The sequence below is a fragment of the Gavia stellata genome, chromosome 12 (genome assembly GCF_030936135.1).
Source record: "Gavia stellata isolate bGavSte3 chromosome 12, bGavSte3.hap2, whole genome shotgun sequence".
Lineage (NCBI taxonomy): Eukaryota > Metazoa > Chordata > Aves > Gaviiformes > Gaviidae > Gavia > Gavia stellata.
This window is the reverse complement of record NC_082605.1, coordinates 7181770-7198757: the sequence shown is the minus strand read 5'-3', so window position 1 is coordinate 7198757 and position 16988 is coordinate 7181770. Positions and strand designations below refer to the sequence as shown.

At 63.4% G+C, this 16988-nt stretch overlaps 3 protein-coding genes across 3 annotated transcripts; all 3 read right to left on the bottom strand.

Moving 5' to 3' along the window:
- Positions 1-2086: 2086 nt before the first annotated feature.
- Positions 2087-4305, bottom strand: HYAL1 (hyaluronidase 1). The gene is made up of 3 exons (XM_059823214.1): positions 2816-4305; positions 2599-2688; positions 2087-2508 (listed from the first exon to the last, which is right to left on the bottom strand). The coding sequence occupies exons 1-3, from the start codon at positions 3713-3715 to the stop codon at positions 2191-2193; spliced, it is 1308 nt and encodes a 435-aa protein (XP_059679197.1). The 5' UTR covers positions 3716-4305; the 3' UTR covers positions 2087-2190.
- Positions 4306-5279: 974 nt separating this feature from the next.
- HYAL2 (hyaluronidase 2) lies at positions 5280-7843 on the bottom strand. Its single transcript, XM_059823219.1, has 3 exons — positions 6914-7843; positions 6177-6266; positions 5280-6012 (listed from the first exon to the last, which is right to left on the bottom strand). Exons 1-3 carry the CDS (start codon positions 7841-7843, stop codon positions 5614-5616), a joined length of 1419 nt encoding a protein of 472 aa, XP_059679202.1. The 3' UTR covers positions 5280-5613.
- Positions 7844-11698: 3855 nt separating this feature from the next.
- On the bottom strand, positions 11699-16730 carry TUSC2 (tumor suppressor 2, mitochondrial calcium regulator). Its single transcript, XM_059823217.1, has 3 exons — positions 16579-16730; positions 16149-16269; positions 11699-14511 (listed from the first exon to the last, which is right to left on the bottom strand). The coding sequence occupies exons 1-3, from the start codon at positions 16728-16730 to the stop codon at positions 14446-14448; spliced, it is 339 nt and encodes a 112-aa protein (XP_059679200.1). The 3' UTR covers positions 11699-14445.
- Positions 16731-16988: the final 258 nt, after the last annotated feature.

The following is a 16988-nucleotide window of genomic DNA, read 5'->3' as shown; positions in this document are numbered from 1 at the left end:
GCTCATCCCTCTGGCCCTCTTCTTTCTCACACCACCCAGCAGCCAACCCCCAGATGATGTCCAACGTGCTGCTCGTGATCCTCAACGGTTTGCGATGGTCGTGCTGGCAGCAGCCTCAGCCCTGCTGAAGCCAAGACCACCTCACGGCCAAAGCCCAACAGTCCCCCACTGCCCCACCTGCACCTGCAGCCCCAACACTGCAGATGCAAACGATGCTATTGAGCCCCAGCGCAGCACATCCTAGAGAGAGCACAGAGAGTCGGTAGCAAGTCGGTAGTGTCTAATAAGTAGTGTTGTTAATAGGTAGAGCTTAGTAGAGTTGGTAAGAAACAGAGCCTTGTAGAGTTGGTAATAAACTGTTTGGACAATAAGCCTTTTCCAGTTGTCCTGTCCTCTTTGCAGAGCACAACCCCAGGTTGAATTTGTATTTCGCCACCCACATGCCAAGCAGTAGCAACTGATCTGCCACCAGCTGAACCTTTTCTGAGAAAAGCCCAGCCCGGTTTCTTAGCGCTAGAGAGTAAAAGGCAGGATGAGGGTTGCATGGTGCATGCACTGGGGATGCTTTTCCCCATGACATCTATGAATGAGAGGTCCTCTCTTCTGCATTGACATTCTCCCAAGGCCACGCCAGGAGACCAGGAGCTCACAAGTCCTGGGACTCTTTCCGGTGATACGACTGGGCCATAGAGCCATGGCTCAGCTTTTACCAGGAGGAGACAACCCATTACACAGCAACTGAAGGAAGAACCTTTGCTAAGAGCATTTACCTAGATGCATTTTAGCAAAGAGGATTTAACTGAAGCATCTAAACTAGATGCTGCTTCATGCTGTCCTTCCTTTCCACTGAGCAGGGGGTTCATTTCTTGGTGAGAGCTGGCTTGTCACACATGCTGCGGAGGACAGTCTGCACTTTGCAGTGTTTTATGTTAACCAGCATAAGATATAAGGGTGCAAGTTTTTAAGTGCCCAGTAAACACGCAGTGCTACACAGCACAGTCCCATCATGGAGAGATTGCCCAAATTAGGGCCTAAGATGAGAGAACTGAGGATGTGATTCCCCCACCCCAAGTTGAACATCCAGATGAAGACGCCAACATCTTCATCTAAGCTCGACCGGGAAGCAGTGTTTCATCTCATGCCTTCTCCCAATCGCTTTAAAATAGGTATTGCTGAGTCAGCAGCTGGGGTTACAAAAGTTGGTGCTCTTTCCTATCACAGAATCATAGAATCACTATGGCTGGAAATGAGCTCTGTTGAGCTCTGGCCAGATTGAGCTGTAAGATTGAGATGTAAGATCATCAAGTCCAACCATCAACCCAACCCCACCATGCCCACTAAACCATGTCCCACGGTGCCTCGTCCACATGTTCCTTGAACACCTCCAGTGAGGGTGACTCCACCACCTCCCTGGGCAGCCTCTTCCAATGCTTCACCACTCTCTCAGGAAAGAAATCTTTCCTAATATCCACCCTGAACCTCCCCTGGTGCAACTTGAGGCCATTTCCTCTTGTCCTGTCACTCGTCACTTGGGAGAAGAGACCAACACCCACCTCTCTGCAACCCCCTCTCAGGTAGTTGTAGAGAGCGATGAGGTCTCCCCTCAGCCTCCTCTTCTCCAGATGGAACAACCCCAGTGCCCTCAGCCGCTCCTCATCAGACTTGTGCTCCATTCGAGGACTGAACTGGTTTGCATATAGTCATCCAGGAGAAAATCAAAGTGCGGACAGTGGTTTCACATCACAGCCCTCTGCGCCTGGTGAGGGGCTGGGCGGGCCTGCCCCCCCCTCCGCCCCAGCCCCACAGGCATGTCTTTTTACCCCTATCGCCTCCACTCTCTGGCTTCTCCCCATCATTCCCCCTTTTCTCATCCTCTTCCCCCGTTACCCCCTTCCTATGTCTTTTCCCATAAATTTTCCTCTTTTTTTCTGGCTTCTCTGAGGCATTACACTCCCAGACCCCCCGGCCTGATGCACAGCCCTTAGCAGCATCGCGAGGCACCGCCGCTGTCGCTGGGGGACCCTCCCACCCCAAAATATACTGCGGCGGAAAACAAGGAGACACTTGCAGGTGCCTACCGGTTTTATTAGCAGCCCCGCGGCCGGGTTCCCAACCCCACGGCGAGGGTGCTGGGGTGCAGGGTGGTGTCACCCTGCCTGCCCCGGTGTTCCCGGTGTGTGTGGGGGGTTGTCACTTGGTGAAGCCCTGGGTGTCGCAGTGAGGTCCCTGCCACTTGTCATAGCACTGGCAGCTGAACTCCTTGGCCAGCCGGGAGACATCATCACCGGACTCCAGGCTCTGGGCCATCAGCCAGGGCTTGCCGGCTTGGAGGTCAATGGCAAAGCGGAAGGGGTCAAGGTGGAGGAAGCCCTGCTTATTCTTCTGGCGCACGCAGCGGCCCCGGCCGGAGCATAGGCTCTGGCTACACAGATCGGCGCTGGCTGTCACATTGACGATGTAGTGGCCCAGGGGCCCCTCCACATAGTCCTTCAGCCTCAGGCACATGTCCTGCAACAGCATGTGGTGTCACAGCCCTGCATGGCCAGGGAATGGGGGGGTCCCCGCGGGTGCTGGCGCGGTGCCACCTGCCACACTCACCTTGGAGGTGCTGTAGTTGAGGCTGCCCCAGAGGACGATGCCAGCGGCGCCCTGAGCTGCGCTCTCCCCGATGGTGTTCATCAGGTCCTCCTGCGCCCAAGGGGAGAAGAGAAGTCAACAGTGCCCAAAGCCCCCACACCGCCCTGGCAGAGCTAAAGACTCCCCGGCGCCAACCCATCAGCCTGAGAGGTGCCCACTGTCCCCATGTCCCCATCACCTGGGAGAGGAAGTCGACGGTGCGGTCGAAGGCGATCTGGGAGTAGGGCAGGACGGGGATGCCACTGTCGAGGATGCCACGCTGGACAGCGAAGGCCTCGGTGATGCGGTGCCGGACGTAGGCGAGCACCTTGTTGGTGCCGTTGAGGCGGGGGGGCAGGTAGATGCTGGGGTAGAGCGCCTGGCTGCTCTCCCAGAGCCACCACAGCTCCTTGTTCCTCTGCTGCTCCACCGCCGGGCACATCCCAGTGTAGGGCAGGCTGTCAAAGTCGTTATTGTAGCAGTTGGGGAAGCCATAGAAACCCCAGTAGCCATCGGGACGGAGAGTCTTGCCCAGCTGCAGGGTCTGCTCCATGAAGTTGCGAGCACTCTGCTCAAACTGCTGCTTGGCTGTCTCCTTCACCAGCTTGGAGGGCCACTCTGGGTGCTGCTGCCGCACCAGTTTCTCCGACTCCTGCCGGTAGATGTCCATGGAGGCCCAGTTGCGGATCCACAGTGGGCGCCACTTCTCCCAGTCGATGACAGCCAGCCCGCCATAGGTAGGGCTGGGCAGGGTGACCCTGATGTCCCGGCTGGCCTGGTGGAGGTGGGCCTGCAGGCTGGCATTCTGGGGGAGCCCCCCGTTCACTGGCACCCCCTCGGATGTGTAGTAGGGGAGGAGCCCCAGCTTGTCACTGTAGAAGAGGGTGATGTCTTGCCCAATGAAGGACTGTTGGTCATTGGCCAACACGTCGAAGACCTCCAGGTTGAGGGTGACATTGTACTTCTCGGCGCAGGACCCAGTGGGGATGTTCCAGATGGTGACGAAGGGGCGGTTGATGAGGACGGGGCCGGGCCCCTTGGCACAGACCAGGATGGGCAGGAGCAGCAGGAGGACCCAGCAGGACCACCCCGATGCCATGGTGCTGGCGGGCACAGAACGGGTCCCGGAGCTTCCTGGGGAGAGCCGAGATGGGCTGAGACCTGGGCAGACCTCGACACCTTTTATCCCCAGCCCAAGCCAGGGCTGGCATTAATCCACACCACCGCCCCTGAGCGGTGCCAGTCTCCCAGGGTCACCTCTTCCACCTCTTCACGTGAAGTCCCCAATGTTAGCAGCAGCCGGAGCCTAGCACGGTGGTGCCGGAGAGGGGATGGCAGCGTGCCACCCCCGGTAAATGACTGGCGGCGGCGGCGGGCCCGGCTGGGGAGGAATGCACAGAGTCAACACCCGGTGACGGGCCGGCGATGAGCTGGGCTGGAAAGACAAACAGACACGGAGGGGGTGGGGGGGACAAGGTCACGGTGACGGATGTTGGCTGGGCTGGGCAGGCACCGCTGGGGAAGTGCAGAGCATCGGCCATGAGATGGCCGGAGGAGGGCACTGCTGGGAGGAAGCTCACGGCATCGGGCAGGACCTCCAAGACACAGCCCGGGGAACGGTAGTGGCGCAGGAGGGCACCGTCTGGGGACACTCACGCGTGGGGACAGCAGCCACAGGAGGGCACCGTCTAGGGACACTCACGCGTGGGGACAGCAGCCACAGGAGGGCACCGTCTGGGGACACTCACGCGTGGGGACAGCAGCCGCAGGAGGTCATGGTTTGGGGACACTCGCGGCACAGGACAGCAGCCACAAGAGGGCACCGTCTGGGGACATTCACGCGTGGGGACAGCAGCCACAGGAGGGCACCGTCTGGGGACACTCACGCGTGGGGACAGCAGTCGCAGGAGGGCACCGTCTGGGGACACGCACAGCAGCCGAGGGGTGCTGGCAGGAAGGTGGCTGTGCCACGCGGGGCCGCGCCGTGCCCACGGGCACCCCAAGGACGGGGCAGCGCCAGGAGCGGCGGCTCGGGCAAAGGCAGAGCAGGGCGGCACCGGGGACACTGTGGCACGGGGACAGGAGCCACGCGAGGGCACCGCTCAGGGACACTCGTGGCACAGGACAGCGGCGTTCAGGGACACTCGCGGCACAGGGGTGTCCCCGGCCCCCGCAGGGCTGTACCCACCCCCGGCCGTGGCGCACAGGACGGTGTCCCCACGCGGCTGTCCCGGAACCGGGGGTCTCCCCCCACCACCGCCCTGATCCTGCCGTGCCCGCGGCCCACGCTCCGCGGGGCGGGGCCGAGGGGCGTGTCTCCAGAGGGAGGTGGGGCCACTGCAGCCCAAGGGTGTGGCCACGCCGGGGAAGCCCGCCGGCAGTGCGGGGGCGGAGCCCGGCCGGAGGCGGGGCCCGGGCGGAGCCTGCGGTAAGAGGCGTGGCCAAGGAGAGCGCGGGGCGGTGCCGCGGCAGGCTCCACGTGGGTGGCCCGGCCGTGGCTGCAGCCCGCGGCTCCCACCCGGCGCGGCGGGGGCACGGCGCGGTGAGCCCTACCCCCTGCACGCCCACCGCCGGTGCCCCCACGCCAGGGAGTCTATCCCCGAGAGCAGGGTTAGGCAACAGTAGGGTGACCTGTGCCCCACCCCAATCAGCCCACACCCCACTCACACTCGGCCCAGCTTTATTCGAGGTAAAGCACTTCAGTGTGGAGCAGCGCACAGGGGCTCAGCACCACACAGCACCAGCTCGCGTGCCCCCATCCCTCTCCTTACAACAGGAGAGGGCCGGCCTCCCCCCCTGCCCCCCCCATCCCCATGGGGGGCACCTGCCCCACAGCAGGGAGGGCAGAGGTGGGGCAACCACACAGCTCTCCCCCCACAGTGAGGGGCAGCCCCCCACAATGAGCTGCCTCACAGGCAGGGTAGGGATATCTTAAATAGGTCCCCTACACCACCACAGAGAGGGGGTGCTGGGGGAGGCAGCTCAGTCCAGGGGGGGTTAGTGCCAGCTTGCAAGCAACAACAGCACCCCAAGTCCCAGCGGTGCCAGGGGGTCGGGGGCATCACTGCGAGGACCAGCGGGCATGTGGCAGCCACTGCCCTGCCAGCCCTGGTAGCAGTGGCAGTGGAAATGGGTCCGTAGGAAGAGGGTGTCAGCTGAGGACAGCTGGCCCTCAGCCCAGAAGAGCGGGTGCTGGGGGTGGTCCCCATCCCGGCGCCGCAGCTGGAAGCTGGTGGAGTTGAGGTGGAGGAAGACATCAGCGGCGCTGTCCTGGCGCAGGCAGCGGCCCCGGCCCTGGCACAGTGCCGTGCTGCAGAGCTGTGCCGCCGTCGTGACATTCACGATGTAGCGGCCCAGGTCCCCCTCCAGGTAGTTCTTGATGATCTGGCATGAGTCCTGGGGAAAGGGGGGCATCAGGGACATGTTGGGGTGCCCCAGGGAGAGAAGCACCCCAGATGGAGAGAACACTCCAGCCTTGAGTCACTGGTGCCCCTCTGGGGGCAGGTGACCTCCCCCACCCATCATCTACTGCCCCAGGGGCACACTGACCCCAAACCTACCCGGTTTTTGGTGTAGTCTGCATCGCCCCAGAAAATGGCCCCAGCTGCACCCAGTGCCGCGCTCTCTCCGATGGTGGAGATCAGGTCCGGCTGTGGGGACAGAGCCTAGTCAGTGCCCACAGACCCCACACAGCACCCACCCCACCCAGCACGGTGCACTCCAAAGAGCCCGCTGCACGGTCAGGGAGTCAAGACCCATCCCTGCTCCAGGCCACAGGGAGAGGTGACTGTTGCAGCTCTTTGGGGACAAGGCTTCCCAACACCACCCTCCTCCTCAGGCCCTAAGCCAGCACAGAATGGGGGCTGTGGGCTCACATACCCCACGGTCCTTGCTGCTGGGACCCAGGAGTCCTAATGGCTCCTCCCAGGCACTTCCCCAGTGATGGTGACCATTGGTGCCAGCCCTGCTGCCAGACACCTTGCCCATAAGAGGAAGCAGTTTGTGGCACCCCATCATCCATCCATGGAGGGGCTGAGCTAGGGGTCCCCACACCACGTCCCCCACTTGGAGGGAGAGAGGCATGGTCAGCCCCATGCCAAAGGATGTTGCTCCCCACCCCACATGGGGACAGCCGAACCACAGGGTGCTGGTGATACCATGAGAGCAGCCACCGGCCTCCAGAGCCATCCCACTCTGTGGACCAGGATGGGACATGGGCAGAGGGACCACCTCAGCTGACCCCAAAGCCCAGGTGCCCAGGGCTTGGGACAAGGACATCCCAGTGGCACAGCCCTACCTGGCTGAGCACATCCAGCTTGCGGATGTAGGTGGGCCGGGTGTAGACGAAGACAGGCAGGGAGTAGCCATCATGGTGCTGCTGCGAGATGCGCATGGCCTCCATCACCCTTGCCCGCACAAACTTGCGGCTGTTGGGGGTAGATGCCAGGAGCAAGTCGAGGTAGATGGAGGGGTAGAGGGCCGTGCTCTCCCTCCAGAGCCACGCCAGCTGGTCGTTGCGCGTCTTCTCCACGTCCGGGCACTGCCCGGTGTAGCTCTCCTTGTTCTTGCTGTAGTCATGGTTGTAGCAGTCGGGGAAGAGGTAGTACCCCCAGAGCTGCTTGGGGCGGAAGCTCTTGGCCATGCGCAGGGTGCTCACCATGAACTGCCGGGCGGCCGACTCGAACTCGAACACCGCCTGCTTGTTCACCTCCTCGCGGGACCAGGTGGGCTGCCGCTGGTACACCAGCTGCTGAGACACCTCCCGGTAGACGTCCTTGGGCTTCCAGTTGCGAGCCCAGATGGGCCGCCACTCCTCCCAGTCGATGACGGCCAGCCCCTCCTTGGCAGGCGAGCGGATGTACTTGCTGATGCCCTCCTGGAGGCGGGCGAGGTGCTCGGACAGGCTGCTGTTTTGGGGGACGCCGCCGTTGATGGCCACGCGCTGGCTGGTGTAGTAGGGGTAGAGCCCCAGGCGCTCCTTGTAGAAGATGGTGAGGTTCTGCCCCACGAAGCCCTCGTTGGGGGAGGCCTGCAGGTCGAAGAGGCTGAAGTCGAGGGACACCTGGAAGCGGGGCTTGCAGTCCTGGGTGGGCACGTTCCAGGCCACCAGGAAGGGCCGGCGGGTGAGCAGGGGGGCAGCTGACGGCTTCTCAGGGGGCTGCCGGGCCAGGGCCAGCAGGGCCAGCCAGGGCACGGCCACGGCCGCCGCCGCGCAGCCCCCACGCATCCTGCCCGACGGGGGCCTGGGGGCAGCGGGGAGAGGGGGGTCAGGAGGGGGGGTGCAGGCCGGGGGCAGCTCTGTCCGCACCCCCCCCCAAGACAGACCCTGCCCCAAGCCCCTTCCCCACGGTCCCCGCCTGGGGTAGAGGGGTCCCGGGGTGGCGAGGGGGTGCGGGCAGAGCCCCCGGGAGCGGGTTCCCGGGAATCCCAGTCCCAAGCAGCTCCGCCCGCCCCCGGTCCCCCTCAGGTCCCGGTCCCGGTCCCCTCCGCCCCCACTTCCCGCCGCTCCCGCTCTCCCCCGCCGCTCCGGCTCCCCCCGCTCCCCGCCGCCTTTGTCCGAGACCGGCACACAAAGCGCCGGGGCGCCGCCCCCCGCGGCCCCGCTCGTCCCGCTCCGCTCCCCCGCCCGGGTCTCACCGCGGCTCACGCCATCCCCCGCCGCGGGCTCCCACCGGCGCCGCCTCCCCCCCGCCGCCCGCTTTAAACCTCCCCGGCGCGCACCACCCGCGGGGGCGCCGCCTCCCCGCCCCGACCGGCCCCGCCCCGCCCGCGGCGCGCCGGGGTGGCGGCGCCGACCATCGCGGGGGCCCGGGGGCGCGGGCCGGCGGCGGACCCCCACCACACACAACACCCACCTCCGTGGGGCCGCGGCACCGGGCAGGGTGCGTCACCCCCCGTCCCGCTGCGCTTGGTACGGCCCGGGAGGCCCCGCCCCCCAGCGCGGCGGAAGGAGGCGGGGCGGGGGCGCCGCCAGGGGGCGCCGCGGGGCGCGGGGGGGGGGGTTGTCCCCAAAACGGTGGTAACCCTAAGACGGTGTTCCCAGGGCGGTCGTGGCCCCAGGACAGTGGTGACCCTAAAATGGTGGTGTCCCCAGGATCATGGTCACTTCAAAATGGTGGTGACCCCAGCATGGTGATGTCCTCAGGGCAATGGTATCCCCAGGGCGGTGGTGTCCCTGGTGTGATGGTGTCCCCAGGACGGGGGTATCCCCAGGACGGTGGTGTCCCTGGTGTGGTGGTATCCCCAGGATAGCGGTGTCCCCAGGACGGGGGTGTCCCCAGGACGGGGGTATCCCCAGGACGGTGGTGTCCCTGGTGTGGTGGTATCCCCAGGATAGCGGTGTCCTCAGGACAGGGGTATCCCCAGGACGGTGGTGTCCCTGGTGTAGGGGTATCCCCAGGATAGCGGTGTCCCTGGTGTGGGGGTATCCCCAGAACAGTGGTGTCCCCAGGACGGTGGTGTCCCTGGTGTGGTGGTATCCCCAGGATAGCGGTGTCCCCAGGACGGGGGTGTCCCCAGGACGGTGATGTCCCTGGTGTGGTGGTACTCCCAGGATAGCGGTGTCCTCAGGACAGGGGTATCCCCAGGACAGTGGCGTCCCTGGTGTGGGGGTATCCCCAGAACAGGGGTGTCCCCAGGGCGGTGGTGTCCCTGGTGTGGTGGTACCCCCAGGACAGCGGTGTCCCCAGGACAGCAGTGTCCCCAGGGCAGTGCTGTCCTGGGGCGGTGCCGCGCTGGGCAGGACGTCCTGTGCAGGGCCGGGGCAGTCGGTGCTGCTGACTCAGCCGCGGCTCCGCGGGTTTCCTGCCTGGGGGGGACAAGGGGGGCTGCAGGCGCAGCAGGACCAGGGGGGGCTTCCTTCCCGGGGCGCCGCCGAGGCTCTGGCGGGTCCCCCCAGGTGGGCAGCGGGACAGGCAGGGGTCAGGGACTGGCAGTGTGGCTGTACCCATGTCCTGCCCGTCCCCTGCCTGCTCTGGCCAGGGCTGGCCCCAGCAGGCGGGGGGCCATCGGGGTGCCCCCGCAGAGGAAGCGCTGGGGCCGGAGCGTGAGGGTGTGCCGGGGCTGGCGGGGGAAGGAAACGGGGCTGAATCTGCGGAAGCGCTCCCTGGCCACCCGACAGCTCCCCAGGGATCGGGTGGGAGCGCCGAGCCCAGCATTGTTCGGTGCCGGTCCCCAGTGCCAGAGGTGCCGAGCCCAGGGCCGCGGGCACCCGCAGATGGCTCCAGTTAGCAGGACCCGCTTGGGTGCCAGCATTCGTGGTGAAGCTCCCACTGCGAGGGTGACAGTACCACCAGGGATGGCCACAGGGTCCCAGCCAGCCGCTATGCCCAGGCTGTACCCCATGGCTCAGCCCAGACCACGGGCAACGCTGGGCATCAGCCGGGAAAGGGGTAGGGAAGGTCAGCCCTCGGCCGGGCGTTGGCAGCCAAAACCCTCTCGGGAGATTGCAGGGAGCCAAGAAATCCCAGTGCTGGCGGGCGCTGCCCTTCCCCTCCGGGCAGTAAACAGGCTCCCTTCGCAGGCAGCAGAAATGCCTAAAATTTTCCATCCTCCACGGCCTCATGTGCTGAAGGTAACCGGCCTCACCGGCAGCAGGGTGGCCAGAGGGGTCAGAGCTCTTTGCTGCCAGGAGGGCTGGAAGTCCTCATCGCAACGCAGCTTCTCACTGCCATCCCCCCGGGAGGGCTCAGCATTGGTTTCCCTCCTCCCTTCCCACAGGGAAGCCCCTGGATTTTGGGAGGGGGCAGCCAGACACATCCAGTCTCCCCTCTCCCATCTTGCCCCACTGAGCATGAGATGATGTTAAGCCGTTCCCAGCCAGGCACGAGAGCGGAGAAGGGCATGGGCCGGCAGAGGTGGGCAGCGGCTGGGGTGAGCCGAGCAGGTGACCTGCCCCACGCGGGCAGCGGAGCAGCTGCGAATCCCTCACGGATGCCGGATAACGGGGCATGAGTCACATCTGCTCATGCTGGACAAGTCCAAGGTGCAAGAGGAGCTCGGATGGGAACAGAGCGGCTGCGGGGCCAGGAGGGGAGGTCAGCACGTGCCTCCGCCCCAGGCTGGGGGCTGCAGGCATGGCCCTGCCCCACGGGCAGCAGGAGGGGGACTGGGATGGCTGCTCACGGGGCCGGTGAGCCACAGCCACTGCATTGTTTAACCTCGCTGAGCCATAACGCCCTGCACAGCCACCCAGTCCCCCTCGAGGCCACCATGATCCGTCCCTCCTGGGGTCGAGGTCCCTATGGATCACCAGGCAAAAATCCCAGAGCCTCATCCCCTGCAAGCTGAAGCACTGGCAGGACACGCCGCACCACTCACTCTTGTTACAGCTTTCGTCAGCGGCTCGTTTCCGAGCCGGCTTGCGTGGAGGAAATGATGAGAGGTGGCAGCTGCCGGGGGCAGGACACGGGGCACAAAGTGAGATCACGCTTGCCCCACAGACAGCCGGCACCACTCGGGGGACAGGCAGCATCCCTGCATGGGGTCACGCCAGGTTCGAGAAAGTCGTCAGGCCCCGATGATTAATGAGGCACTGATTTGGCAGGGCAGGCGATGAAGGAGCGGACGGGCGGATCCTCCCCCCCACGGGGCTCGGGTGGAGGGATGGGAAGAGGCTGGCTGGAGGCTGGGCTGCCCGCAATGCCTGGGTCCCTTGCTGCCTCATAGGTCCCTCCAAGACCTCCCTCCTCACATGGAGGAGAGAGGGGCCTGAGCTCCAACTCTACTGAGCTGAACAAGAAAATTACATGTTTATATAAACACATTTTAGTTACATATTTGAAGGATGTCACGGTAGCTACAAGCAGAGTCACGGCCTGACAAAGCCACCAACTCCTGCCAGCACCATACACCAAATCGGAGCACCTGGAAATGGCTGTGGCTCATGGCTCCTTGACCACCAGTTCAGCCACACGTGCACAAACACCCTCCTTCCAAAAAAACTTGGGGCTCAAAGCACCAGCAGCAAACAGACCAGCACGGCAAAGCCCACCTCCTCTTGGCTCTCCATCACCTTCCCTCATGCACAGGCACAGCCACTCGCCCACCCACCCTCCCCCGTAAGACAGCTCTTGGACTTGCGGGCTCTACAAATAATTTTATTGAAATTTAACAAAAGTGGACAGATGCACTGGGAGGAAGGACCATAAATAGTGTACGTTTCCCAAACCCACAGGTCCTACCCACACGCTAGAGGAGCAAGGAGCCTGGTGCCGGTGAGTACGGTTCGGCTACACATACACAGGAAAGCACGTCGCACAGAAATAATTTAAAAAAAAAAAAATTGAAAAGAAAACTTTCCTTTTTTTTTTTTGCTTGCTCCAACACCACAGTGGACACAGATACTATTTACAGCGACCTTCACATTAAGATCCCTCCAGCTGCTCCCAAAGCCCTGCTGCTGCAAGGAGGGCGGGAGGCCGGCAGAGGGGAGGGGGCCCAGGGGCTGGCTGCTCGGGGGACCAGCCTGGGAAGAAGCGGGGCAGGACACAGCTTGTTGGCAGCCTGCGGACGTTGGAGGTTCGCTGCTGCTCCGGTGACATGGGGTGGGGGAGAAGGCGTGTATTTTTGGGAGAAGCATGTTTGATGCCCTGGGGGAAGGGTGGGCAGCCTGTCAGGGAGGACAAAAGCATCCTCGCTAAGCCGGTCTCAGTCTCTGCGCACCCCCCGGGGGTTCAGGCCCTGCCTTGTCAGCAGATTTTTGGCCGGCGGCCAGGCGAGGGGCTCTCCGATGGGGCAGGCAAATGGCACCGGCCTCCTCCCCACTCCTCCTCCTCCGCCTTCCCCCGTACCCGAGGCGGGTTCAGTGCAGCTTCCCGCGCCCTGGGACAGCAGTGGGGCAAGGCAGTGCCGGCAGCTTGGCCACAGCTTTCTCTCCTCTTCCTATGGACAGCAGCTCCTGCTCTCCTGCGGAGTCCGAGGGACGCCCTTCCCAGGGAGATCAGGCCCGGGAGAAACTCGAGAGCAGGTGGTGCAAATAAGAAACACTTCAGTGGGGGATTGTTTTAAGACAAGACTCTTTCAAGCAAGCAGGAGAACAAAAGATGTTGAAAGAAGCGCCCAGCATCACAGTGTAGAGGAGCTCCCTGTCACAGCCCTGCCCAGCCCTGCCTGCTTCCCTGCCCAGTGGCAGCCAGCACATCCGCTTCACCCTCCGTGCTCGCTCCTGTCGATGGGAACAGCGGGTGGGGGGACTCAGAGGGAAGAGGTGGTGACAGGGAGACGGCAACAGCCACACCGCTGTTATCTCCCAGAAGCCAGGAATGTGGCCCGTGCCCAGGCAGCTCTTGGCGGGCCCAGGGATGGATACATCCAATATAGATCCCGACAGGGCTGGCGGCCAAGTGCCAGCGGCTTAAATTAAAAATCGAGGTAGCGAACATCTGAAGTGCTTAGAAAGTAAATAAGTTCTGGAATGAAAGAGGAGGAAAGCCAAGCCAGCTGCTGGGGGGAGCAGGCTCTGACCAAGTTTAAAGCTGTGCCTGTTGCCCCACAGCTGGTCCTCTTCCACCCGCCCGCTCCAGGGGCAGCCGAGCAGGGAGGCAGCGGCTCCCAGTGCTGGCGAGGGTCGGTACAGATCAGGCCTTTGCCCAGCGCTGCAGCAGCTGGCTCAGTGCCCCAGGGTCTGCACTCAGGGAGAGAGGTTTTTTGGTGCTGCCAAAGCGACCCCGACCTCAAGCGGGAGGAAAGAGGAGAAAAGGAGCAGGACCTTCCAAGAAGGAGCAGAAAGCCTCCCTTTAAAGTGCATTGCATTTCTTCTCCTGCTGCCAGCTGGGATGTGGGAGGAACCGTAGTTCACATCGCCAGGGAGATTTCCAAGCTGGGGCAGGTACACCGATTGATTGTTTTTGGGGGATGGGGAGGGAAGAAATTATTTCCTTCCTGCTTGGCTCTGTCAAGGCCCAGCCCACCAGGAGGTGCGTTCAAGACAGGAGCAGGGGGCGAGGATGTTACGAGGAAATGCCTCCCCTAGCAGCCTGGCCCCACAGCAGGCGAGGGACAGCACTCGGGTGAGGGACGGCACTTGGCAGGAGCCAGTTTGCTAACGGGAGAGGCAAGTCTGCTGCAGAGCTGGGGACCTCGCTGCCACCAGCAGTAGCGACGGACCACAGAGATCTCCTGTGGGCAGAAGGACTGCAGGCAGCAGCAAAGCCAACTTCCCCAGAGCCAGCAGAAGTGGGGAAACTCACAGGGGGAAGAGACCGAGGTCCAAGATAGCAGCATCTGATCTCCAACCCCTTCCCAAGAGGAGCGCAGCAGCCAGCCAGACATGCTGGGAGACCAGCCCCGCCTCGGCCTTCATCCTCCATTGACAGACCTGCCCGGGGGAGCATCACATAACAGCCATGTCAAGCGACACGCCGCCACACTGGCCATCTAACCACCAGGCCCGAGGTATCTCGGGGCCCCAGGCAGTGTGTTACCTTGCCCTGGCTCTCCCTGGGCCGCATACCTGAGAAGCAGGGGATTTTGTCTGGTGAGAAGTGCAGGCTCGCTCTCCCTTTAACAGCTCAAACACAGCAGCTCGTTTGCAGTTCCAGTTACCCATCAAACGTCGGCTAGAGGCTACAAAAAGTATTTTAGTCTTCTGACTCAAGCGAGGATGTTTGTAAGCAGTCATTGCACAAGGTCACCCATCTCCTGTGAGGAGCGCTAGCCAAGCCCAGCCCGGCCTGCTCTGTCCCGCCTCACCTCCGGGCGAGGGGAGAGCCGCCGTCCCCGCCACGCGCCCACAGTCCTCCTCGGGTGGGAACATGATGCAGCCTCGCCTGGTGAGGCTGGGGGCGGTGGGGCAGGGCCTCCCACCCGCGGGCAGAAACGTCTGGCGACTCACACCTCGCAGATGATCACCGGGAAATCCACGTGAATGCGAGGGTGCTCTAGTTTCACTATGCCCTGAAAGAAGAGTCAGAGTGGTGAGCAGAGGAGACCACCAAACAACAGCCCCAAGCCCTGCAAATCACCCTGTACAGACAGAGGACACTATGCCCTTGAGGAACACGAGGCCGCTGTGACACAAGGTACACCTGAGCAGCAGGCAAAGTGAAAGCACTTTGCCCTTCGAACTTGTTCCTGGAGAGCCCAGAGAGGCGCAGTTGGCTGCCACACATGGCGGGTCTGAAGCTCAGCAGGGCGAGAAAGGAGGGAGCTGCTCTGCCAGGCACTGCCCGTGCAGCAGCTGGTGCATGACTGGCAGATATTGGCCGTCTGGGCTTTTCATCCGGCACCTTTCATTCACGGGATTTAAAAGAATGAAAAGAGCTCTCTGAGAGAAAGCAGCCAGGGCAGCTGGCGCACAAGAAAAGCAGCTTTCTATCCAGAGGGGAGGCTGCTGAATGCACGCTCCTTCCACGCCAGCTACAGGCGCCTTTCCCAGGCTCCGTCCAAGCCTTCTCCTGTTACAGCACCAGGAGGACCCGCTGGCAGGTGGGGGGCTGGGGGTGGAGCAGGGAGCGGGGGCTCAGGGCTGGGCCTGCACTCACAAGAGACAGAAAAGCCTGGGCTAGTGAAGGGCTATTTAATGCCAGTACCTGCTCTCTCCAGCTCAGACGAGCTTTCCAACCCAGTGAGTTTCAACCCACATGGAGGAAGGTTAGCAGACAGTCCCACAGCCCAAGCCTGTCTCTGTGAGAACACCGGCCTGGGGAGCAGTGCCAAATCCTTCTCCCCATAACTAACTGTGCAGTGCTCAGAGGGGTCCCATCCTGCTGGGGGGCTGCTCACCCCTTGGAGCACACCAACAGCTTGCCCCAGGTGCTCACTAGAGCTGTGCCTTTCTGCTTACTTAGGAAAGATGCCTGCAGGGTGTCTCTCCAGCCGTGGTTTGATCCTCCCTGTTCTCCATTTATGGCCCCAGAAGCTTCCCTACACACAGGCTAACCTTCTCCTGCACCAAGACCCTCAGTCAGTGTCCCAGCCCCTGCCCAGCTTCACCCCAGTTCCTCATTTTAAGAGGAGATTTTTGCACTGAGATGCAAGATGCATAGCTGTCAATACCACTGTCACTACCAAGCCGACGGCGGGAACGTGCACACTCACATCAGCAGGTGACGGGCTTTGGCTGCTGCTCCTGAAGCCAGGGCCTGACCCTCCACAGCAACGTGACACCAGCTAAGCAAGCACAGCACCCTGCACCTTGGGGAGGGTGGTCAGTGATGGGACGCCATGGCCGTGCAGGGCTGCCTGGCACTGTGCACCCCACAACACACACCCAGCTGAGATACATTCCCCAACCTGGCAGCTTTAAAGGGCTGGCGCACCGCTTCTCTCTGGAAAGGGGAGCTGAAGGCTGTCACATGCTCTCCCTCTCCTGTCACAGCCTCACTAGGTGACGCGGGTGTGAGCCAGGGCACACAGGAGCCACGGCTCTGAGGCAGAAGCTGTGGGGGAGCGAGTAGAAAGCCTTCGTCTTCCCGGCAAGAAGATGCCCCGAGGGAGAAGGCACATGTGCAGGAGCTCCTGCAAAGCCGGAACTTCAGCTGTCACGGTGGTGCTTCGGCACTCACTTTCCCCCACCCTTCTCCACACGCTACCTGAGGTATCAGGTTCTTGTGGATCCTCTTCAGCTTAGCGCGCTTCCTCCCATTCTTGGTAACGATTGTCTCCTCATAGAACTCGTGGGCGAGATCCCCATCCTCATCGTAATACATGGAGCTGCCGAGAGGAGAGGGGAGGCGGGTAGGTAAGAGCGGGCCGACGGCTGATGGCTTCCCCGAGCAGGGAAGGGAGCTGGGGCAGGCCGGCACCGCCAGCCCTGCGAGGGCTGCAGGGACCGCCCGCTGCCGGCTCAGCGGCTGCCGGGGGCAGCCTTCGCGTCCCCCGTGTCCCTTGGAAGGCCAGGCCTGTCCCCCCCGCCATGCCGGTGCCGGAGCAGGCCTGGACGGACCCAGAGGCGGAGCGGCCCCCCCCGGCTGCCATGGCAACCGTCCGTCCCGTCCCCCCCCCCCCGCCCCGCCCTCTCACCCGCGGCGTGTGAAGACGAAGGGGGTGGCGGCGCGCGCGGCCCGTGCCCGTGCCAGGGCCTGCTGCCCGCCAGGGCCCTCGGCGCCGCCGCCGCCCGCCGCCGGAGAGGCGAAGGGCCACAGCCCCCGCGACTTGGAGCCGCTGGCGCCCATGGCGGCGGGGGCGGCGGGAGCGGGGCGGGGGAAGCGGCCCGGAGCCGCCCGGCGACGCCGACCAGAGCGCCTCCCTGCGTGCGCCGCCGCCGCTGCGCCACTTCCGGCGCCCGGAATACCTTCCGCACGTGACCCGGGAGGAAGGCGGTGCCTACGTCACGTCAGAGCGGCGCGGGGCGTGCATACCTTCCCGCCTGGCGCCGGCGGGAACCCCGGGACCGCGGGTTCGATCCCCGCCGCCGCGCACCACGTGCAGGA